The 25542-nt window shown below is 39.3% G+C and overlaps 1 protein-coding gene across 46 annotated transcripts in view; it reads right to left on the reverse strand.

The window, feature by feature from the left end:
• Nucleotides 1-25542, reverse strand: part of TCF4 (transcription factor 4) — a 380629-nt gene that overhangs the window by 131610 nt on the left and 223477 nt on the right. For 26 of the 46 annotated variants that reach the window (XM_081562873.1, XM_081562882.1, XM_081562862.1 and 23 more), the window contains 2 exons: nucleotides 2738-2867; nucleotides 2202-2251 (listed from right to left, as the gene is read on the reverse strand). The exons of 5 other annotated variants lie outside the window; for them this stretch is intronic. In XM_081562873.1, the coding sequence (XP_081418999.1) occupies nucleotides 2202-2251; nucleotides 2738-2867 (180 nt within the window). The remainder of the gene's footprint in view (nucleotides 1-2201; nucleotides 2252-2737; nucleotides 2868-25542) is intronic. 15 more of the 46 variants (XM_081562885.1, XM_081562871.1, XM_081562877.1 and 12 more) reach the window with 1 other exon arrangement.

Here is a 25542-nt window from a genome sequence, read left to right on the forward strand (position 1 = left end):
GAAGCAAAACAAAATTTTAAAATTACAAGGATAAAATTCTCATTTCAACTTAGTTTTCCTCCTTATCTTTCAAAAAGAGTTCTTTATGGAGCAAAATACCAAATATTCCTTAAGGACCATTAAAACATCTAGCTAACATAAATTCTCAAAGAAGAGGAAATCCTAAACTGACCATCAAAAGCCAAAAATCAAGTAATACAAATTCCTAATTCCAGATTTATTGGGAAGCAAGGAAAGACACTATTATAGTTCTGAACATATGTCAACGTATCAGTAACACATAACTGTCTTAACAGCAAAGAAAAAACTATACTAGTAACATATTCTGTAGAGCCAGTTAGCTCTACAGAAAATACCTAAAAATTGACAATGAATTATGAAAAATTGTTGTTGACAATGATTAAGTGGATCGATAGTATCTAATGTCACACCAAAGCACTCCTTAGAAACTCTGCAAATTTCTGCATACTTTAGTTCAGCATTGAAAAAAAATAAACTAAGTTAATTTGAAGATGAGACATAAACAGTGTACTATAACTTTAACTTTTGTGTTGCTTTTATAGAAGAGTTTATTCTATCATTTTAAAATATTCAAAGGTCCACTTATTGTATTTAATACTGTCGGTATTAGGTTCAGACATGTTTCAAATGTAAACAGCTGTGAGTACTGTATCATTTGAAGTTGTCATAAAACCTATTAAAAGCTAAAGTTTCATCTACATTAAATCCACCACAAATTTAAAGCTTAAAATATGGTTATAAAAACCTGACAGGATATTAGTCAATTTCAAGACAACATAGAAACACAAGAATAAAACCACTCAGTATGTTTTTAAATGACTTACTGGTAGTCCAAAGAGACTATTTTATACACCATTGGCAGTTTTATTTACACAATATTTTTCTATATTTATGGATAATTTTGTGATGCTTCTTCAACATTACCGAGTCTCTGATAATCAGCATACAAAATTTGTTTTTTCCCTGATAAGACTTATTCTGATATATTTGCTTAATAATTTTTTGGATGAGCTGAACTGAAATCAAGTCAAATACACAGGTGTTTGGGTTAATCTAATGTTAGCACATTTGCAAAACCCATTATTCTTTTAATTTATTAAAAATGAAATAAAAACTAATATGCAAGCACTGATTGGTAATATTATTTTCAGAAATCTCAATATAATTTTATTTTAGAGTACAAGAACTTATGATAAGGCTCATTAGCATTCTTTTCAAAGAATACTAATGCTCTACAGAGCACAGAATTAAATTAAATTAAAACTATATCTATATATAGAGAGAAACTTATCACAGGAGGGAAGGAAGGACAAAAAGCAGGAGAAAGCAAGGAGGAAACAGGGACAGAAAAGAGAAACTCATACTTTGATTCTGCGTACGGAGGGGTTACTAGGGACGGACCAGGTCTAAACAGAATTAAATTACCTAGGAATCCAAATTTGAAAACATGTTTTCATGTATATGAACAAATGTATATATATAAGGATAAATAAATAAATATATATATATAAGGACTGAAAATAAAACATCATGTATTTAACTGTGATCACAACCAACTTTTGTTACGCTGGCAAGTGGAGAGACCCCCCAGCAACCCCGGCTCAAAGCTCCAGGTATGAAAAAGACCCAGGATGCTTTTGGTTCCAGCTGGATTCTTCCTAGTTACCACCTGGTATTCCAGACACAAATGGCCACCGAGGCAACTACCTTCCTAGCCTTTATTCAGTCCCTCTCTAGAAAATAGAGACATTCTCCCTGCTCTCTGGGCTGAAACCCATGTAAATTTTTCCTAAATCCTCTCCACAAATCTCCTTTCGCATGCAAATCCATAAATCATCATAATACCGACAAAGAATTTAACCAACACATGAAACTAATACTCATTCTCCTGAAAGCTCTGTGCAGGTAAAACTCCTGGAACTTCAGGCACCTTTTCAAGGCTCTCTTCAGAGCTTAACCAGCTGAATATCAACACACCCACCCTGTCTTCCAGGATGTGCAATTAATCACTCCAATGTGGGTCAGGTGGCTGGGGGTGCAGGTCACTTCTACCCCATCCACATTCTAGATAAAACATGCCGCTCTGGCGGATGGGACCTCATTTACTCCTATCTCCTTGGCATCAATACAGAGCCGAACAAAATAAACAATATACAAAAGCAGAAACGAGCAGTACTTACTGAAGATGGCAAACCTGGAGGGACTTTTCGAACTTTCTTTGTCTGAACCTCTGAAAGAAAATGAGGAGGCTGTGAGGTCTCCTGCATGCCCATTCTCCTAACTCAAACAGATTACACCACGAAGCCATTTAGATTCAACCAGATTTTCTTAAATCGTTACTTTAGCAAAATGTCACTACCGCTACCATCTTTTTCCTCTGGCAGAAATCAAAGTCTGCCTCGTTCATAAAAATGAAGAGATTTAACTTTTTAATGCTTTGGTTTTTAAAAGAGGTTCCTTAGCTGGGCGGCCAAGAGAAAACAAGAAATAAGCATACACCAAAATAGTTCTCCTGCTACTATAAGTTGTTAACATACCCACTCAACGTATTACTGGGGTGGGGGGGCAATCATGAGCCCGAAGATCGAGCACAATTTTATGGGGCTTCGGGGGGTGGGGTGGGGTGCAGTGAGGATAGGTTGAGAGGGTGGTATTAAGAAAGAAAGAAAAAGATTACTAATAATCACTCAGGCATTCAAAGAGAGGAATACCTTACCCAGGGCACTACCGTGAAGAGGCCTCCTTCGGGGGTTATTGCTAGAATACTGATAATACTGGGAACCAGGTTTGGTGGGCGAAAGGGTTCCTGGGTTGCCCATATCCATGTCACCTCCAAGGAGACTCTGCTAAAAGGTTAAAAAGGAAAAACAAACATATAAGGTTAAGTTTTGACATTCGCCACCCCCCTCACCAACTGACTGTTAGTACTTAAACCAATGCAATAAAGGAAACAGCATCTGCTAAAGCTGAAACAATTAAAACCCAACCCGGCAGAAAGGAAAAGAAAAGCTGTCTAAGAAGCTACTCCAAATTTGTGAATTTTTAGTTCTTTGACTTTGGAGAAGAAGGTAGACGGTGATGCTCATTAAACAAGATTTTCATCTTTTAAGACGACTGACATGTTCACCTCGTAAGGAAAGGGCATTTATGTCAGGTTAGAATTTTCTTGATCTAGAGTTAGGTTCATATCTGGGAACGAGTCATGCCCTTCCCTGAACAAGAGCCAGGGAGAATCTGATTTTTCGGATGCACACAACTTCCTCCCACTGCTCACACTGGGGGAAGAGTATAGATGCTCATATCCACTGGGAACTCTGCCTCTCTGTGAGACCCTCCACGAATTCACACCGCACCCCCAGAAGACAGAATGCTATCTGAACCAGGAGGAAATTCAAAATGCTCACACTGACTTCCAAAATTATAGGAACAGTAGGCATCCTAAACCAACAGGAACACATTAAAGGACTTCAGAATACCCTCTTGAGGACTATCAGAAACTAAAACACATCCCCACAGATTAAACGTTTACCTGAACACCAGAAAACTTTCCCAAATATCATTAACTTATCATGGCGTGACAAATCACTAAACTTCCGAAAATGATGACATACGAAAACTTAAATAATATGACAGTCTCTAAAAACTACATAGAAACTTACCCACAATATATAAATCGCCTGATTATACTCTGCATTGAACACATTGTTCTTTTAATTATTCGGATAAGCAAGAAAACCAGTGTAGATACTACTATTTATATTAAGAACAAATTTACTATTTAATAAAGAAATTTTAAAATTAAGTACTAAAAAATCTAACTTTATCGTTACTTGTAATCAACTTTTACTGACTGAACTAATTACTGTCCTTGATAAAGTACAGAATGTGTTTTCCCTAATCTAAATTCTAATCACCATGTCACTCACAACAGACTTAGAGATGCTTCACTAACACACTATTCACATGCAAAATACTCTAAATAGGCCAATTATGACTCTGCCCCTGTTCCCCGGTTAACCCGCTGAGAACTGAAAAATTTCACAAGGCAGTCACCAACTAAAACAAAGGGTCCTTGTTTTAAATTAAGACAGTCTTTTTGATTCCTAAATAGCTCAACAAAGTGGCATGTCTTCTGGTGAAAGCAGTTGGTCAAATATGACCCATAAGCTGGAAAATCAAAAATTCAAACCTCCCTTCTCCACTACCATATAGCTTAAATATCATAAAGAGAATCCCTCTATTCTGAGGGATTTTTGTCACTGCTGGAGGAGTAATATATAAAGGACTAATCAGCTACTGACAAGCTTGCCTTCACTGCTTCCAGTTTAAGACTTTTCCAGTTTAAGACACATAATAAATGTTACTTTAAAATTTTGAGGATGAGATTTTAGGACAGAAGGGCATTTTGAGTATAAACTCATTTGGTATCTTAATATTTACCAAATACCTGAGACAACCCGGATCATTTACCAGACAGAAATTTGACATTCGCATATTCAATTACTGCCTCTTCCGAATTTAGGAAAGAAAACAAAATGCAAGCCAATGACAAACTAAACCAGAGAGCTCTTTACAATAGTTTCCAATAAATCAGGAAACCAACAGTGTAACATCAAAATTTTTTTAATCACTTTAGGACTGGCATTTAAAAATTTTAGAATCTCAACCTGAAATTTCGCTCTTGATAAATAGATTTAAGTCCAAGTTTTCTTTGCAATTCCCATCAATAAAGCCGTAAATGATTTACATCACAACCTCTTTACATTTTGGGAAATCTACAAATGAGCCTTCATTTCACTGTAAAGAGGAGTTTGAAAATGATCTTACTGGTAACTTCATAGTTTAGATATCACCCTTATTTCTGCAATTTTCTTTTCCTAAAATTATACAAAATAACCCCCAAAGGGCTGAGCAGATAGGTTGAAATGCTTGCTTGTCTTTTTAATGAGCTTAACCATTGCTTAATTCTTGTTGGTCCTAGTGGCAAAGGTTTTCCCTCTCAAGAAAGTAGATGCATTCAATAGGTCAACATAAAAACAAACAGGCTTGCTGTACTGTGAGCAGTATTCACAACAGAGCTGTGAAAAATATAAAATGATAACTAGATAGCTAACTGGCTGTAGCTGACCTCATTGTTGTTAATTTTAAAGACAGTCATTTCATGGACCAGTTGTAAATAAATCAGGCATCCAACTCTATGAACATGAACTATGTGTAGCGACACAGGACTGAGAGCAGACAGCACTTACAAACATTTAGTGGCTCCTGTTTTTTTTTTTTTTGGACAAAGCACATTCCTGTTTCTTTCTTTTTAGATATGTTTGTTCCTTTTTCTTTTTCACTCAGACAATAGAATCATTCTTCTAAAGCATACAAAAATAAGCATTTCCTCACACTTAAGGGAGGCCCTCATCACCCCCCAAGGGAAAAATTAAGATAAAAATATGTGTGTTCTTATTGTAAAGCACATTTGTAAAATGAACAATGACCATTTACTATTGTTTAGCCTTTACGTCACGTACTTAACTCTCTTCAGCCATGAGAAAGATAAAAAAATTTTTTTCCACTGGCTGGAAACCTGAGTTTGTGAATTTTAAAAACTTAAAGCCATTCAGTTGAGCAAGGTAAAATTAAATATTGCACAAAATGAATAAAGCATTCCTTTACATATGAATTTACCTACATGTACACATACACATTTATATGTGCGTATACTTTTAATACATACGTATATACATATGTTATACATCTGAAGACAAATTTATACTTAACAAAAGTGCGAAAGCTTAAGTCTACTTTCAAAATGGGCAAATTCATCTTTGCCTTAAATAGGATTATAGAGGTTTTAGGTTTTTCAAATTCTGCAAGCTCATGCTCTGCGGTTACTCTGGGTCCCAGTAGAGAGCCGCCCTGGTCTGCCAGGAAACACTGGAAGCAAGATGTGGCATCTCACAGAGCTAACCTGTAAATCTTAAAGCCAGAGTTGAGCATTTGTTTTAACTGCCTGCAAAGTGATGCGACCATCTCTTCCCCTTATTCGCTCCTTATTTTCGTCCAAAGACCAGCCATTTTAAGAGTTAAAATACCCTAACCAAAGGAAAAAATATAGTGACTTAGTCAACCCAATTTAAACACTGACGGGGTGGGGGTGGGGGGTTCGTCCATCCTCTGCAATCAATTCTTCAGCAAAGACCCAGGCCCAACACAGCCACTCAAATGCCAAATGCAGCGATTCCGTAAGGGGCCTTTCAAAGAAACTTTTTGTTTGTTTCACATCAGAGCTGGGTCTCTGACTATCTTTCTAGCACATTCTCAACCTTGCTCCCCACTGCCTTTGTGGGGAGCTTTTTTAACATCCTTGATAAACCACCAAACTTTGCTTATGCAACCAAGAAGACAAACCATGAATTAAAACGTGGGTAACAGAAAGGCAGCATATATCTCAAATTAGATTTATAACTGAATGGTAATCAAAAATAGAACTAACTGCTTCAAGCTTAAATTATCAACTTTTTTCTTGTTAAAGTAAAATCATCTTGCACTGAACTATTATTTCATTTCAGTCAGCACTTTAAATGTAATGGGTGGGTGGTACATTTCTAAAAAGGAAGATTATATTTACCCTTAATTATAGATATGAGTGAGATCAGAGTACGATGAATGCTGCTTTTTGGCTTATAATTAATTCATCTCAAAGGTGAATGACCTGGAATTTCAGAGTTGAAATCTGGGAGAGAGAAAAAAAAAAGTAGGAGTGGGAAAAAAATCTCGGGGGAAAATCAAAAGTGGCCCTGGTTTCTTAGGGCTTTCTCTGATTTTGCGTCACTTCCATTACGTTGTGATCCGATATCAGACACAACATCTTGGGGGGATGTTAGAGAACAGAGAAAAGCAGTCTCAGATGAAACCAGATTAAGCTCCTTTTCTGAACTATTGCCAAATGCTTGTGAGTCTAATTCATGTTTGGGTATTCTAGTACTCACACAGCTGCAATTCCATTCTTTCATCACAAACCTAAGTGATGTATAGTGGCTTTGTATGGTGAACTGACTCTTTTATAGGCAGGAATTTTAGAAGGCTTTACGTTAATACAGAAATAAAATTCTGAACCACTCTAAAACTTACAAATGCAGGATGTATGTAGATGGATCTAATAGACTGAAGTGCCAAATGCAAAATTCACATTGAGAAAAATTATAAATTAGATTTGTTTAAAAGACTTAAAGGAAATTCACAACTGAGGTCATTTGTACACAGTTAATTCTGCACAGAATCGGGTTTTTGAAGACACTGCTGAATAAAGATTCCTAACAGCCATGGGGAAGTTTTTGCAAATCCCTGTCAAATAGCTGCTGCTGAATTTGCCATTTTGACCACAGAAGGGCCATTGCTGAGTTTCTACAGTAGCAGGAGGGGGTGATAATTTTGCTGCTCTTGGCACTTACTCCGCAACCCAGAATATATCTCGCACCAAAGGGCAATGAAGAACACTGTATTTCCACCTGTCCACTTTTGAACTGCAAAACTCAAAACTGAAGGTCAGGTTCTGGACAGCCTTTATTCCTTACACCTGAAGGTCTAGGAAGGCACCTTTAGTAGTTTACTTTGATCTCGATCTTATGCTTGGTTTCAACAAAAGAGGACTTGGGAAACTTAGAAAGGTAGGATGGTAAGGACAACTTTTGTAAACAGGGACTTAACAGATTGCTATTGTGCTGGAGAGAAATGCAAATTATTGAAATTATCCTTTAGCAAAGATTTTCTTTTAAGGATTTGGGTCGATGTTTGTCATTTCTACTTGAAAAGTATAATGCCCACTGAAACAAGTCAGAAGTTGAATCCAAACATTTTAGTTGAATCCAAACCCTGCAAGGAAAGATGGAGGACTTTGAGGTGAGACAGATAGGTTGGACTCTAGCTCAGAGGCGTACAAGCAATGTGCCTGACATTTGGTTATGCGACTGCTCTAAACCGTGTTTCCCTCCTCTGTAAGAAGGGAATAATAAAAGTTCTATGACAGAATTATCAGGAGCAGGTGAAACAACATATGCACAATGTCCAACTGAGCCGTAGTCCAGGACAGTTACTCTCCTTCCTCCAATTCATGGCCCTGTGTTATGATCCACTGATTATTATTTAAAAGATGCCTCAAAAGTTGTGAATGTCCGTTAAAGCCCCTACACCACTTTCAGATGAAAAGTATATACTGAGATAATAATTTTGAAAAATCACTAGTAAAAACCTGAAAAAGAGTTAAATATAGTAGTCTATATAAACAGTGATGATATCCTCATGGCCTAGAGCTACGCTGGCAACAAGAAATGGCTAGTTTTCTTCCATACTTAATAAAAAAAAACTGGCCAACAATCAATCTCGATAATTTCAGCTTAAGTGGCCATTTTCCTGGAACTGCCAAAAGGATTACGTCAACGGCTCATTTCATTTTGCTCTTTTGCAAGCACAAGCAAACTGCTTCAGTTAATTCAACTATACGTGAGATCAAAACTAGTCACAATTAACCAACTGGGTATGCAAAAATAACAAATGCATTGTATTTAGTAGAATTTGATAAATCATGTGATGTGTTCATTCAAATTCTTACCACTGCATTAGCCACTGAAAAATGACATTAAATACAGTTCAATTTTTGGTTTTCTCTTTGCAAGGCCAATTATAGGCACTAAATGGTATTATGCAGTATTTTTCAAATACAATTTAAAAAAAAAATCTTTGCTTCCCCCATGACATCCCAAAAAACAGATGAATGTACTTCATGGTTTTGGCTGGAAATTTGCATAACTCACAAAGAATTCAATTTGACCTTGAACAAAATTAGTCTTTTTAGTAGTGATAATATTTTACCAAACATTCAAAAAAACAAAATTCAAATGTATTTGTCTTTTCCTATAAAAACACAATATCTTACATTTAAATGTTATAATATGATGCAAAGGTTGCCATGGTAACTATTACTTAATGTACAACAGTAATAGGTAAAAAACTCCTGCATTTTGGTATGGAAATTACAACTGCCCAAGCGTTGACAAGATTTATGCATTCACCTGTCTGACTACCTCTCAAATTTTAAAAATACATAATTTATTGTATACAATAAAGTGAAGAGGTATTTCTTTGGGTTGTGAAATTCCATCCTGAAATCTTGGGTCATCTACTACATATTAAAAAGAGAATTACATTTGTTAGTGAGAAAGTAGAAATTTAGCCAAAAGAAAACACAAAAGCAAGGAATAACCTACAGTATAAGTGGATTTGAAGAAATCTTACATAAACAATATAGAATTTAAGATAACTACCTGCTTTTCAGTTTATGCACCTTCTCAGTTCAGGAAGTTTATTTAATATATAATCTGATAAGTATGCTGTAATCACTACTTGCCTTAAAATGTTTCTCTTCAGCAATTTTGTTCCAAAGTAAAAATAGAACAAATTTGAATAAGACCTGTTAACATACTAGGGAATTAGCACCACTTCTCCTATAAATATAAACATGTGGCTATAATAAATCTGCTGCAAAGTATATTTGGCCAGGTTGCTATTTTAGTAAATAAAGGAAGAGCAAACTGTCAGATGTCATTCTTCTTCATATTGGGTGGGAGAGGTTCCATTTCAAGGGTTGTTATAAATACCTTCCCCTCTAAGCAAGAGTCTATAAAACCAGTTTTCACGTAGAGACTGTTTTTCCAGCAGACGGGGGCCAGAATCCCACTCATCCTGCTTACTGACCAGCACCTCACATAGGCGCTCCTGTAAAGTTCAGTAGCCAACAGTATGGGATTTGCTGAAATATTCTGATAACTCTCTAAATCTTGTACATAAGATGACAGCCTACTGCCTGACATGAGGAAATGGAGGTTATCTGGAGAAGCAGAAAATGCATAAAGAAATCTCCAAGTCATCATGAAATTAAGTCCTGACTATCCTTCCAGAGCGCCACGTGGCCTCTTACTTCAAGAGGGTCTGCATCCGATGTGCATTAACAGTTTCTCTCCTAAAGTTCTCTTTCAGGAATATATGGCATGAAGGTCAAATCAGTTTATATCAGTTAAACGAGCCAATGTCTGATCCCTATTTTAACTCCCCATCGTGTCTCGTACTAAGATCTGCCTTGGCAACGGCTCACTAAATATTGAAATCAACAGAGATGAATTGTTGGTACTGATCAAATTGAGGACTTAAAATCTTTCTGGGTTTTGTTTTGTTGTTTTAGCATAAATCTATTCCATTAGTCATTCCTACTACTGTTGCTGCTCATAATAATAACAATAATAGTACTAGTAGCAGAGGGGGAGGGATGAAGTAGGAGTTTGGGTTATCAGATACACACTACTGTATGCAAATTAGATAAATAACAAGCTCCTACTGTATAGCACACACAACTACATTCAATCTTGTAATAACCTACAATGGAAAAGAATCTGACAAAGGTAAAACATATATACGTATAACTGAATCACTTTGCTGTACACCTGCAACTGATAAAACCACTGTAAACCAACCATGCTTCAATAAAAAGTTGTTCTGAAAAAAAAGGAACAGACAATAATAGTAGTAGCAACAGTGGTGGTAATAGCAGTACGAGGAGAAGTAGGAGGAGGAATGTGGACTAAGAGGGGCAGTCAGGGTAACAGGGACGGTAGCACTTATCGTAACTGCCCTCCGTGAGCCGTGAACAACTGCAGGTCCTTTACACAGGTACGAACAAGCCAGAAGATGGTGTTCCTCTGGACACCCGGCGACACTCGGGGTGGAGATGTAGCCTGATCAGTGCCACGTGGCTGGCAGAGCCAGGATAGGAATCCAGTTAGGCTTGACCTCAAAGCCGATGCCTGGGGCTTCCCTGGTGGTCCAGTGGTTGAGAATCCACCTGCCAACGCAGGGCACCTGGGCTCAATCCCTGCTCCGGGAGGGTCCCACATGCCGAGGAGGGGCTGGGCCCGTATGCCTGCGCTCATGGAGCCGGTGCTGCGTGACAAGAGAAGCCACCGCAATCAGAAGCTCGCGCACTGCAACTAGAGGGTAGCCCACACTTGGCGCATCTAGAGAAAAGCCAGCACAGCAAAAAAGACCCAGCGCAGCCAAAAATAACCAATAAATAAACCTTAAAAGAAAAGAGATAAAAGCCTGTGCTTGGCCTCTACCCCACACACTGCCTCCCTCTATTCTGCGTGTTCTCTTTCTCCTGCCCTCACCCCCATCATGAAAAAGGGCCCATCTGTTTCCTTTCAGTTCATCTTACCGACAAATCTGATCTCTTAAACTTAGTCCAAAGGCTCCTCCGAACTCATTCCTGTAGGGCAGGCCTGAGTTTGAGTGCCATTTACCCCCTGTGTAACCTTGAACAGCGTCGTCTGGAAAATGTTGGTATTGTAATAGTACTACCTGTTGTAAAGGGCTTCCCTGGTGACTTAGCGGTAAAGAATCTGCCTGCAATGCAGGAGATGCCGGTTCAATCCCTGGGTCAGGAAGATCCCCTGGAGAAGGAAATGGCAACCCACTCCAGTATTCTTGCCTGGAGAATCCCATGGACAGAGGAGCCTGGAGGGCTACAGTCCATGGGGTCCAAAAGAGTTGGACACGACTTAGTGACTAAATAACAACCTGTTTAAGAATTGATTTAGATAATCTAAACTCCTTAGCAAATTCCTACCATTTCCTGAGCCTTAGTTAATTGTATATAAACAATTATATATATATTAAGTATATATTATATAGTATATTAAAATATATATAATAAATGTTATATATAAAATATTCTACTCAGGAAATACCTGGCATAACAGGCAAATTTGGCCTTGGAGTACAGAATGAAGCAAGGCAAAGGCTAATAGAGTTTTGCCAAGAGAACGCACTGGTCATAGCAAACACCCTCTTCCAACAACACAAGAGAAAACTCTACACATGGACATCACCAGATGGTAAACACTGAAATCAGATTGATTATATTCTTTGCAGCCAAAGATGGAGAAGCTCTATACAGTCAGCAAAAACAAGATCGGGAGCGGACTGTGGCTCAGATCATGAACTCCTTATTGCCAAATTCAGACTTAAATTGAAGAAAGTAGGGAAAACCACTAGACCATTCAGGTATGACCTAAATCAAATCCTTTATGATTATACAGTGAAAGTGACAAATAGATTTAAGGGGCTAGATCTGATAGACAAAGAGTGCCTGATGAACTATGGACAGAGGTTCGTGACATTGTGCAGGAGACAGGGATCAAGACCATTCCCATGGAAAAGAAATGCAAAAAAGTAAAATGGCTGTCTGAGGAGGCCTTACAAATAGCTGGGAAAAGAAGAGAAGTGAAAAGCAAAGGAGAAAAGGAAAGATATTCCCATCTGAATGCAGAGTTCCAAAGAATAGCAAGAAGAGATACGAAAGCCTTCCTCAGCAATCAATGCAAAGAAATAGAGGAAAACAACAGAATGGGAAAGACTAGAGATCTCTTCAAGAAAATTAGAGATACCAAGGGAACATTTCATGCAAAGATGGGCTCGATAAAGGACAGAAATGCTATGGACCTAACAGAAGCAGAGGATATTAAGAAGAGGTGGCAAGAATACACAGAAGAACTGTAGAAAAAATCTTCACGACCCAGGTAATCACGATGGTGTGATCACTCACCTAGAGCCAGACATCCTGGCTTGAAGTCAAGTGGGCCTTAGAAAGCATCACTACGAACAAAGCTAGTGGAGGTGATGGAATTCCAGTTGAGCTATTTCAAATCCTGAAAGATGATACTGTGAAAGTGCTGCAATCAATATGCCAGCAAATCTGGAAAACTCAGCAGTGGCCACAGGACTGGAAAAGGTCAGCTTTCATTCCAATCCCAAAGAAAGGCAATGCCAAAGAATGCTCGGACTACCACACAATTGCACTCATCTCACACGCTAGTAAAGTTATGCTCAAAATTCTCCAACCCAGGCTTCAGCAATACGTGAACCATGAACTTCTAGATGTTCAAGCTGGTTTTAGAAAAGGCAGAGGAACCAGAGATCAAATTGACAACATTCACTGGATCATCAAAAAAGCAAGAGAGTTCCAGAAAAACATCTATTTTTGCTTTATTGACTATGTCAAAGCCTTTGACTGTGTGGATCACAATAAACTGTGGAAAATTCTGAAAGAGATGGGAATACCAGACCATCTGACCTGTTTCTTGAGAAACTTGTATGCAGGTCAGGAAGCAACAGTTAGAACTGGACATGGAACAACAGACAGGTTCCAAATAGGAAAAGGAGTACGTCAAGGCTGTATATTGTCACCCTGCTTATTTAACTTATATATAGAGTACATCATGAGAAATGCTGGGCTGGAAGAAACACAAGCTGGAATCAAGATTGCCGGGAGAAATATCAATAACCTCAGCTATGCAGATGACACCACCCTTATGGCAGAAAGTGAAGAACTAAAGAGCCTCTTGATGAAAGTGAAAGAGGAGAGTGAAAAAGTTGGCTTAAAGCTCAACGTTCAGAAAACTAAGATCATGGCATCTGGTCCCATCACTTCATGGGAAATAGATGGGGAAATAGTGGAAACAGTGTCAGACTTTATTTTTTGGGGCTCCAAAATCACTGCTGATGGTGATTGCAGCCATGAAATTAGAAGACGCTTACTCCTTGGAAGGAAGGTTATGACCAACCTAGATAGCATATTTAAAAGCAGAGACATTACTTTGCCAACAAAGGCCCGTCTAGTCAAGGCTACGGTTTTTCCATTGGTCATGTATGGATGTGAGAGTTGGATGGTGAAGAAAGCTGAGCGCCGCAGAATTGATGCTTTTGAACTGTGGTGTTGGAGAAGACTCTTGAGAGTCCCTTGGACTGCAAGAAGATCCAACTAGTCCATCCTAAAGGAGTTCAGTCCTGGGTGTTCATTGGAAGGACTGATGTTGAAGCTGAAACTCCAATACTTTGGCCACCTCATGCGAAGAGTTGACTCATTGGAAAAGACCCTAATGGTAGGAAGGATTGGGGACAGGAGGAGAAGGGGACGACAGAGGACAAGATGGTTGGATGGCATCACCGACTCGATGGACACGGGTTTGGGTGGACTCCAGGTGTTGGTGATGGACAGGGAGGCCTGGCGTGCTGTGGTTCATGGGGTCACAAAGAGTCGGACACGACTGAGTGACTGAACTGAACTGAACTCTATATAAATACAATATATACTGTATAACACATTCACTTAAGTTAAAATGTGATATATTATTATACATAAGCAATACACATACCTATCATTCATATTTATACAAAGAGGGTGAGGCTATAAAACAGCACACCCTCTTGAAAAACTGAAATCTCAGTTCTTCTGAGATCACCCAGGGCCCTTGCTTTTCCACAGCCTCTTGTCTTCAATCTTGATTTTAATTTCTTGTATTTAATCTCAATTTCCATAGTGTGGTCAACTATCTCCTCTAACAAGGCTCAAATGCTTTTTGCTTCACGTCATTTCTTTTCTCCCCAGTCCTCCTTCTGGATGTTTGCTGGCACTTCCTCTGAAAAAGTTCACCCGCTGTGACATTATCAATGGCAAGTAGTGTTTATGCTTCTGACTTCTTCCTTCCACTCTGGGGGTTCCTCAAGGGCAGAAAGTGAGCCTCAATCATTTCTGGCATCTAGCACAATAGTCCAGGGTACATAGTACGTCCTCAGTAAGTGCGAGTCAGATTAAATAACTAAGTCATCCATTACTTAAATACTGAAGCAAAGCAAGTATTACATGCTTTGCTTACAGGACTTCAGAAGTTCTCACCATGAAAATAACTTCTCTGTCTTTAACCTAGGAGACATATAACTCCTGTATGTATAGTCTCGTCCTTAACTTTTCTCCTGTGCCTCTGAACTGCCTTTATGAGTACCACCACCCTCATGAATGCCTCATAAAATAACTAAAATTTAATACACAAGGGCTCCTTAATATGCAAAGGGCTCAAGACAGCTTTTCCACGAAACCTCCAATGCTTCCTAACTACTCTCTCAGTCCTTCAAAATGTATTTGAAGAGTCAGTTTGTAAAGTCTCTGAAGAAATCAGTTGTATGTTCACCTAAACACACACATGAAGGTTTACATTTTTTTAAATCTGTGATTGATTTGGTTGAAAAATGGCTTGTTGTTTGGTCTCTAAGCCATGTCTGACTCTTTGTGACCTCGTGGACTGCAGCCCGCCAGGCTCCTCTGTCCATGGGATTCTCTAGGCAAGGATACTGCAGTGGGTGGCCATTTCCTTCTCCAGGGGACCTTCCTGACCCAGGGATCAAATCTGAATCTCCTGCATTGGCAAGCAGATTCTTTACCACTTGGGCACCTGAGAAGCCCCTGAAAAATGGCTAGACTTTCCTAAACATGGCGAGCTGTCAAATAGTTGACCCCTAAAGCCAGGTTCTAGAGGGAAATCAGAAGAACTGGAATAATTCAGGTGCCTGAACAAGTTAGAGACTCCACGCCACCACAGGGCTCCAGTAGAAAAGACACTGTAAGAGAGGGGAACAAAGAGACAGAGAGAAAAAGAGGTGTGGACTGGGGAGAGTTCTGAAGAGGGGGGGCACTCTGGGGAACATAGAGAGGAAACAAGCTGGGAGAACTTAAAGCAGCTGGCTGAGAAACTCCTCTTCCTGAGTACGTAGCAAGTATATCTAAACATGATATTCAGCACTGGTATTCTGATTTCTTGACTACAGGTAGTAGGAGAAGTCAGACAGGATCAGAAGTGAGTAGATGTTCAGTGTAGCCGGTGGCAGTGAAAATGACCACAGAAATGGAGGCAGAACTAGAAACAAAAATAAGGTAATCAAGTCAGTGACTGAAGAGGTGGGCTTCAACATGATACAATGTTTTGGTATATTTCTTCATAGAAAGTGACATGACCTAATTGATCTTTCTTAGACTATCCATGCTGGAGAAGAAAATGGCAACTCACTCCAGTATTCTTGCCTGAAGAATTCCATGGACAGAGGGCCTTGGCGGGCTACAACCCATGGTAGCAAAGAGTCGGACACAACTAAGTGATCAACACTGTCACTTGCCCCTCTTTCAGACTATCCGTACACAACTTGTGTGAGCTCTTCTAATTACATTAATTGTCCAGAATGGCAACACTAACTACTAAGAACAATATTCTAAGACAAAGATCAGTAAATATATTCTCAAATGACCAGACAGTAAATATTTCAGTCTTTGCCAGCCATGTGATCTCTGTCCTGACTACTCATCTCTGCTGTTGTGGCACCAAATCAACCATACATTATACGTAACTGAACAGGTGATGCTGTGTTCCAATAAAACTTTATTTGTAAGAAGGGGCTGTGGGCCAGATTGGCTCCAAACCAGAGTCTGTGGATTCCTTTACTAAGATGAGGCTTCCCTGTAAGCCCAGAAGGTAAAGGCTCTGCCTGCAATGTGGAAGACCCAGATTCGACCCCTGGGTTGGGAAGATCCCCTGGAGAAGGGAATGGCAATGCATTCCAGTATTTACTAAGATAAAGGTACAGTACTTCGACAGGACACATCCTCAAAGCTTTGATTATTCTGCCATGATAAAAATGTCATGAAATGTTACGAGGCCTGCTTTCCACCTTACTCTCCTCCAGAATGTTCACATTCTGCTCTCAGAATTCAGCTTTCTAAAGCATGCATGCTCAGTTGCTCGTTCGTGTCCGACTCTTTGTGACCCCATGGACTCTAGTCCACCAGGCTCCTCTGTCCATGGGATTCTCCAGGCAAGAATACTGGAGTGGGTTGCCATTTCCATCTCCAGGGGATCTTCTCAACCCAGAGATTGAACCCGCATCTCTGGCATCTCCTGCATTGCCAGGTGGATTTTTTTTTTTTTTTTTAACTACTAGGAAGTTTCTAAAGCCCAGAGCATTTCTGTTTTCAGCAGAGAATCCTTCAGAGCTTACAAATACTCATCCCGCGACCCCCACGTCTAACTGAGCTCCAATCTACCTTTCAGTCTCCTCTTTCCTTTTCCACACACCGTTAGAGGTTGCCTCTGTTCTAGGCACTGGAGATACAGCACATCCTCATCTGTACCTCCCTCTTAACTCAGCCTAAGGATTGCGAGAGTCACATGGAATCTGGGCCTTTCCCCACTGCCTCCTCTTGTCTTCTCAACTCTAGTCACTGCCAGCTCCAGAGCTTTCAGTTCAGTTCAGTTCAGTTCAGTCGCTCAGTCGTGTCCGACTCTCTGCGACCCCATGAATTGCAGCACGCCAGGCCTCTCTGTCCATCACCAACTCCCGGAGTCTACCCAAACCCATGTTCATCGAGTCGGTGATGCCATCCAACCATCTCATCCTCTGTCGTCCCCTTCTCCTCCCGCCCCCAATTCTACCCAGCATTAGGGTCTTTTCCAATGAGTCAACCCTTCGCATGAGGTGGCCAAAGTATTGGAGCTTCAGCTTCAACATCAGACCTTCCAATGAACACCCAGGATTGATCTCTTTTAGGATGGATTGATTGGATCTCCTTGCAGTCCAAGGGACTCTCAAGAGTCTTCTCCAACACCACAGTTCAAAAGCATCAATTCTGCGGTGCTCAGCTTTCTTCACCGTCCAACTCTCACATCCATACATGACCACTGGAAAAACCATAGCCTTGACTAGACGGACTTTTGTTGGCAAAGTAATGTCTCTGCTTTTAAACATGCTATCTAGGTTGGCCATAACCTTCCTTCCAAGGAGTAAGCGTCTTTTAATTTCATGGCTGCAGTCACCATCAGCAGTGATTCTGGAGCCCAAAAAAGTAAAGTCTGACACTGTTTCCACTGTTTCCCCATCTATTTCCAGAGCTTTAGGTCTGTTCAAAAACACGGCTCCTTGGCCCTGACCTCTGAGCCACGCTAACGCTTCTCTACTGGAACAGCGACTCGTCTCTCTTTCAAAACCCCATTCAAATCTCACTTGTACCGCACACTCTTCTTTAGGTAAACTAACCAGTCTCTACTTCTTCAGTTTAGTCAACACTGACACATCCCACTTTAAAAACAGCCTGAAATCGTCATAAGAAAAAAAAGATATTTTAACACTAAGCAACCAACAAACTTCACAGAATTAGAACAGGGCTGCAATTTTTAAACTTCCTGATAGTAATTATAGAGCATTTGTATCCAGCTCTATTCCATTTTCTCTCCAAGGATGCAGAACTGGTGTCTATTTTATTATATTTTCTCATAATTCTTCATTAGAAATATATGTAGATATTCAGCATATGACACTATCTGAACTAGTTCACAAGCCAGTTTCACAAAAATCATGACACGATTCAGCAGTACAAACATGTCTTAAAGACCAAGATCATCTCGTATAACAATTTTTCAAGGAACAAAATATCTTATTCATTTCACACAAACACTTTACAGAAAAGTACATGCATAAAAATTATCTGATGACTCAAAATGAAACTGGACTGTAATGCAAATCCAAACAAACTGCTCAGTAGAGAAAAAATGGTGATGGGGGAGGAGGGAGGAGACAGTATTCTAAAATGATTCTAAATTTCATCTGGAAAACTAAATGCATCATTATTATAACTAATAAAACTTTTACAAAGAAGTTCAGAAAACCGACTATATATACATATGCATATATATTTTGAAACAATTTGGTACTGCTGCCAAAAGGACAGGCACAGCAATGAGGAAAAACGTATGGATAGTTTATGATAAATGTGTCATTTAAGAATCAACAAGGAAAGAAGCATTCAATACATGGTACCAAAAATTTGTCCACTATTTGACAAAAAAAATTAGTGAGGTCTTTGCTTCATACTTTCCAAATATTTCAATGCAAAGGATAAAACATAAAAACAGAATAAAATAAAAACTTAAAAAAAAATTTTAATAGAGAAGATGTTTGCTAGCTATGACATTAGATATAGAAAAACTGGGTGTTAAAAAAAAAAAACCTGGAAGATCTTTACAACAAATAGTTCAAAGCAGAAATAAATACCCTTAGTAAATAAAAAGCTCTTAGATAGTATTAAGAAAAAATGAAATCAGTTGGCAAAGAAGATGAACCATTCTTTTATAGAAAGAATAAATTTGAAATTTGGCAATAAATATGAAAAGATATTTGGCAAATTACAATAAGACACATTTTAAGCTGCCAGTGAGGAAGTTCACTTTTATATATAGTTAATGAGAATGTAAATTAGTAGAAACTCTCTGGAAGGCAATTTAAAACATACAGCAAGATTTTAAAAGCACATGACTTTGAAATTTCAATTTTAGAATTTTACCCTAAGGATATAATTGGACAAGTGTACAAAAATATGTGGACATAGATGTCCATGGCAACTTTTTGTTTATGAACATTCAGAAAACCCTAGCAGTAGTTTTGTTAAATAAATGAATACATATGAAATGATGTAGTAAATTTACATTTGAAGCAAAACTTGTTTCTAAAAAGTAGCACCTATTGTATATGATCAGTTATTCTAAAAAGTATCTGCAGGTTTAACCATTCTCCACAATTTCTCCATAATTCTTCAGTCAAATCATGATGTTTATTCGAGTATTTTGGCAAACTCTAGTGCTTAAATGTTATAAGTAACATGCTTGAGCAACTTCACAGGGCTCTGCAAAATAATTCTAGGTAGCAGGAAAAGGCAGGATCAAGATTATCTGCATTTCAGAAATCTTTTTTGAACTTTGTTTACAGCAAGATAAAAAATAATCTGATTATTTCCCTGCATCCACAGTTCAGGTGAAAGCTTCCACTGAGGTTTATCAGGTAGATATTTGAGAGCATTCTGTAGAAAATACTGAAAACAAAGCTTTCAGTGTCCATACAGAAGGGACAAGATCATATGATTGATTTTCAAAAGTATGAAAGCTAAATCAAGTGTCATTTTCTCTGTCAGTTAGGACATTTTTTATAATTTACTAAGGCTTATGACCAAAATCTAAAGCAGAGCCTGTGATTAGCAAATATGCAGACTCTCCCACTTTTCTAGTATAGCTCCTTCCCAGTACCTGAATCAATTCCCATGGAGGTGCTGGTAAGTGCCCGTTTTGCAGTACAGTAAGAACCACCTCGGGCTTCCCAGGTGGCTCAGTGGGAAAGAACCTGCCTGCCAGTGCAGGAGACACAAGGGACTCAATCCTTGGGTCGGGAAGAACCCCTGGAGGAGGGCACGGCAACCCATTCCAGTATTCTTGCCTGGAGAATCCCACAGACAGAGAAGCCTGGCGGGCTAAAGTCCATAGGGTTGCAAAGAGTTGGACACGACTGAGTGACTTAGCACAGCACATATGCAAGAACCACCTCAGAGCGCCACGCGCGTCATGAAGCGCAGCAGCGAAACGTACTGATGAGGGCTGTTTCCTCACACAGAAGTCCACTCTCCCAGGATCCCCCAGCAACAGCAGCAGGTGTTCAGAGACAGGCTGAAGGTCTAAGCTTTTATAGATGGGAGGTGCCACTTCTAAAATTGTTTAAACCAGTTTTTTTTTTTTAAGCCACATAGATAGGCCTTCTTTATTTTAAATTTCTAAATCTTACATAAACTGAAAGAAACAAGTCATTTACATGATGGGCTTAAAATCCTTTAACAGTGATGTTTCCTGGATGTGTTGTTTGGCTTTTACTTTTTCCCTCCAGAAAAGGTAGATATTGATCCATTTATTTACTTATTGTTCATTTACAGGTCCACAATCCCTTGTCTTCAATTCTGATATTTCAAAAGTTCTGGAACATTCTATAGTTTTGTGACCTGAACTGATGGGAAGACATTTTATGATCCTTTTTTTTTTAATCCTACTATCTGTGACCACTCATGCGTTTGCTATAGAAATAGTCATCTATGTCATTACTGAATGTTGCACCAGAATCCACGGCAGGTTACACAGTAAATGTTACATGTACCATATTAACTTCCTAAAATGCAAAGAATTCCTGAACTCTGAGACATCATCTGTGACTCCCAGGGTTCTAATTAAGGAACTGCGGCCAACAAAAGTTCTTTTAAATTGCCTGAGGTGTGGTTTGAAAAAAATTATTGCAGCGATTATCTTATAATTACTTTGGGGGCTCACCGTCAACACCTAAGCCTATTTAAAGTAAGTGGCTTTCAATACCGTAAGAATATGCACATCTAGTCTGCTCAAGTTAAGCATAAGGACCTGAACATGTCCGATTTCTTACATGGACACAATGTAGATCTTTACTCATTGTTTGCTATGTGCTAATTTTATTTTTCTTGGAGAGCATTATCATGTTCAGAACTACCAATCATATCTGTAACAGTTTTGGTTGTTTCATCAACTACTTAACTGGCTCAGATGGCAAAGAATCCACCTGCAATGCAGGAGACCCAGGTTCGATCCCTGAGATGGGAAGATCCCCTGTAGAAGAAATGGCAACCCACTGTGGTATTTTTGCTGGAGAATCCCATGGACAGAGGAGCATGGCAGGCTACAGTTCATGGGGACTGAGCGGACACGATTAAGCAACTAACACTTTCACTTTTACTTAAAGGGACATATTTAAGTTTTACAGATATCTGAAGCAAGTTTTGTGCACCCCAAATAAAAAACAGTTTAACCATCCAGGTTTCACTCATGTCATAGAGATGAAGATCATGTCCCTCAGGACCTGACATGATCTTTGCTCTGAAATGGATATTCCATATTCACAGCCAAGGTTTTCAAAGTTTGTTTTTTTTTTTTAAAGCATACAGCTCTAAAATTGTCAGTGCAACTTGGGATATGCCAGCTGTGAGCTGTGTGATTATGTATATTTTTATACATACATATTTTAAGTATTTACATTTATCTGTTTATTTGGAGACTGTCCCTATTCAAACACTCACAAACCTACCTGCCACCCTCCCTCCTTTTGCCAACACAGACACGGCTCCTACAACTTCTATTCCTTTGCCTAAAATACCAATCCTGGCTAAAGGAGCTGGGGTAATGATGAAATATTTGAAGAACTCTTCACAGTTCAAACAAGTTTTAGGCTCCTACTGTTCTGTGTTTCACTCATAAAAGTTACTCCTTCAGTAAACATCATTATCACATTCCAAGAACTGTCTAAGCATTGAAGGTAAATTACAATGCAACATAAGATTCATTTACAGATATGCAAGAAAATGTGAACAAATAAACAAGTTGGCAGAGTAGGAACACTTACCTAGTGAGATAAGTTAGGTTTACAAGGGATTCTATACATTCAGGCAGAAGAGAGAATGCAAAATACGGTAAAAAGCTATACAAATATGCAAAAGGAATGAATTATAGATGATCACACTCCAAATAAGATCTAACAAAGAGAAGAAAGTTCATTAATTTAATTAGACGAATATTTTATAACCTCCAATGAAATGCTCATCAATAGACCCTAAAATCAACAGGTGACCGTTGATGGGAAACTTAGGATGGGGAAACAGGCTGGCAGCATGTGAATTCACTGATCAATCTAAGCATCATGAAAGAGAACGTCCAGATGTTATCTAAACCTTGACATGAAGCAAAATGATGTATACAAGACAATCCTTCGGGGAAAAGTGGAATCTAGATCCCATGAAACCTTTAGATCCAACTACCAGTTTACAGGAAATGTGGAGAACAGAATAACATGATAAATGACACCACAAGGAAGCAATCAGCCAAATCCAGACTTGGAACATGATACACAAAAAATGACTCAGTCAACAGTAAAAGCAGGAGGGATGGGAAAAGTTACACAGTTTAAAAAGACTTAAAGAGACATAACCACATGCAATGTGTGGACCTTGTTTGGATTCCAATTCAAACCTGCCAACTGTAAAAAAGACATTTGCAAGACAACGAAGAAACATCTTGGTATGCTATTAAAATATTATTGATAGTTTTACTAGCTGCTATACCAGCATGTGGCTATGAAAAGCAAAGGAGGGGACTTATTTGTTAGAGACACTCCTGAAATATTTATAGGTGAAATAATACACTATCTGGGATTTGCTTTAAAATATTTTAGAAGCATAAAGTGGATGGGATGCTACATAAAAAGACTGGGAAATACTGACATCTGTTTAAACTTAATGATGGCAGGGCACTTTGCAATTTTCTTTATTTTTTCCTGTATTTGAAAATTTCTGTAATAAAAAGTTTCAGAGGTTTAACATATCAATAAAACAAATTCTACATGTTTTTAAATGTAACAAAGGAGATTAAGACTCAGGGTGCCTTCTTTACACTGGCAATGGGATGAGTATCTACAGATTCCTCTAAGATTTAGACTCAGTTACTTCCTTAGAGTCACAGAATTGTTAAATCTGACACAAAGTCCTGCGAGACACTAGACTAAAGGACAAGCACTTGGTCAGAGAAAGAAACAGAAGTCCCAGCTGATCTGAGGACCAGTTCACAACTTTGTCTTTCTGTCCCTGTGCCTCGATGCTCCATTTCTTGGCAAGGTGGAAGTGGAAGTGACTGGGGTCCATGAACAGGCAGGCAGAACACAGAACCCTCACGAGGAAACACACATCCCCAGCAAGCACACAAGACATCCCACCTCGCACCCTCTCCTCTAGGCATCCGTGTGGCCCTCACAGCTGCACAGGTGCTCACCATGAAATTCTAAAATATTTAAATACTCTAATTTTGGCATTAAGGTAAAAAAAAGGTATAGGGGAGCAAATGCCAACAGCTGGATTTTTTTTAAAGCTGACATAGATAAAAATGTATCATTAAGTGTTTATAAAAGTCAAAATTCAGTCCTTCGCTAAACTGGGTTTATTTGGTTACTGTTCAAACATCAACCTGTCAATCTGCAGGAGAAAAAAAAAAAACTGCGTTTTTAGCTCTCTGAACATCGAAGCATTTTTTTAGGCCTCCTGCAGTAGATCGCAGTAACCATGTTGCTTCTCGCCCTGAGCTTGCGTCCCGTCCTGGTCCTCCTGTGTCCTGGAAAACCAGGCTGACAGGTGGAGTGCGCCATCACTCAAGGACAAGAGCAAGCAAGTTCTGAGCCCGATCCCAACTTTAGGTTCTTAGAGCAGAGCATTCAATCAACTGAGAAAAACTGCAAAAAGCTTCATCAATACTTGAGGAAGTCCTCTCTATTCAGTGGTAGCCTCTCACCATGCCCATCATTGTCTCAAACAAGGATCGCAGGGCACTCTGAACATGCATGCAGTTCAAATGACAACAGTCCGGCAAACTCAGAGCTCAGAGACCTCATCAGGCCTCTCCGAATGTGAAGAGGGGAGGAGAAAATCTTGAGAGACAGGAATAAAATCTATCAGTTTGCAGAAAAAGAAGATCAGCTAAAAACTGTGGATCGGGCAATGGGAATATTAACTAAAGGCCAGTTACTAGGTAGGCAAATAATAAACACAACAGAAGAATTTTTTAAAAAAAGTAAGGGCTAAATTGCAAAATGTTTTTTCTTGTATGAATAATTTGAGGTGTTTTGCAAAATGCTATATACCTGTGTGGGGCTTTCCTGGTGGCTCAGCAATAAAGAATCTGCCCACAATGAAGGAGCTGCAGTAGATGTGGGTTTGATCCCTGGGTAGAAGATCCCCTGGAGGAGGACATGGCAGCCCACTCCAGTGTTCTTGCCTGGAGAATCCCACGGACAGAGGAACCTGGCGAGCTACAGTCCATGGGGTTACAAAGAGTCAGACACGACTGAATCGACTTAGCACACATAAATATGTGGGTTGGGGGAGGCGAGGAAATGGTTCCTTTTTCCTTATAATCTTTGCACTGTATAAAAACATTTTCAGTGACATGACTTGTCCTGAATCAAACCTGAATGACTGATGTGATTTCAAGTGAATAAGCTGCATAGAAATGCAGTGTCAAGTTTTAGACACATATGACTGACCAGGATTTTGGTATCACTGGGGTCGTCTGAGCTGTGGTGTTTACCTCCACTTGGCTACTCTCTGCTTTTTAAGAAGTTACACTTCTTTCCTGAGTTTTGAATACTTGGTCTCCATAGGAATATTAGGTTTAGAAAGAAAGAATAAATTTGAAAACAGAGGCCAAAATAATTTGGATGAGGCAGGCAAACATGAAGGATCTCACTTTAGGGTGAGGTAGAGAGACCAGGGTCCAAGTCTCCTTAGACAAGTTACTTAACTTCCCCTCGCCCCAGTCTCTTCACTTGTGGAACAGAGATGATAACTGTATATGTTCTTGGAGTAGCTTGGAGGCAGGAGGAAAGGACACCCATAGACAACTGTTCCAGGTAGCCCCCCGAGGCAGTACATTAGAGGAAAGAGAGTGCCAGCAGGAGTCAGGAGAACTTTGTTCATTCCTTTTTTTAATGAGGTGCCAGGCACTGTAATAGATGGGGGGAACAGAGCAGGCAACACATACCGAGATGCTGCTGTTGTTTAGTCCCTCAGTTGTGTCCAACTCTTGGCGACCCCAAGGACTGTAGTCCGCCAGGCTCCTCTGTCCATGGAATTCTCAAGGCAAGGATACTGGAGTAGGTTGCCATTTCCTTCTCCAGGGGCTCTTCCCGCCCCAGGGATCGAACCCGCATCTCCTGCCTTACAGG

Source organism: Giraffa tippelskirchi, chromosome 14, assembly GCF_054371585.1.
Source record: "Giraffa tippelskirchi isolate mGirTip1 chromosome 14, T2T-mGirTip1v1.2.pri, whole genome shotgun sequence".
Taxonomy (NCBI): Eukaryota; Metazoa; Chordata; class Mammalia; order Artiodactyla; family Giraffidae; genus Giraffa; species Giraffa tippelskirchi.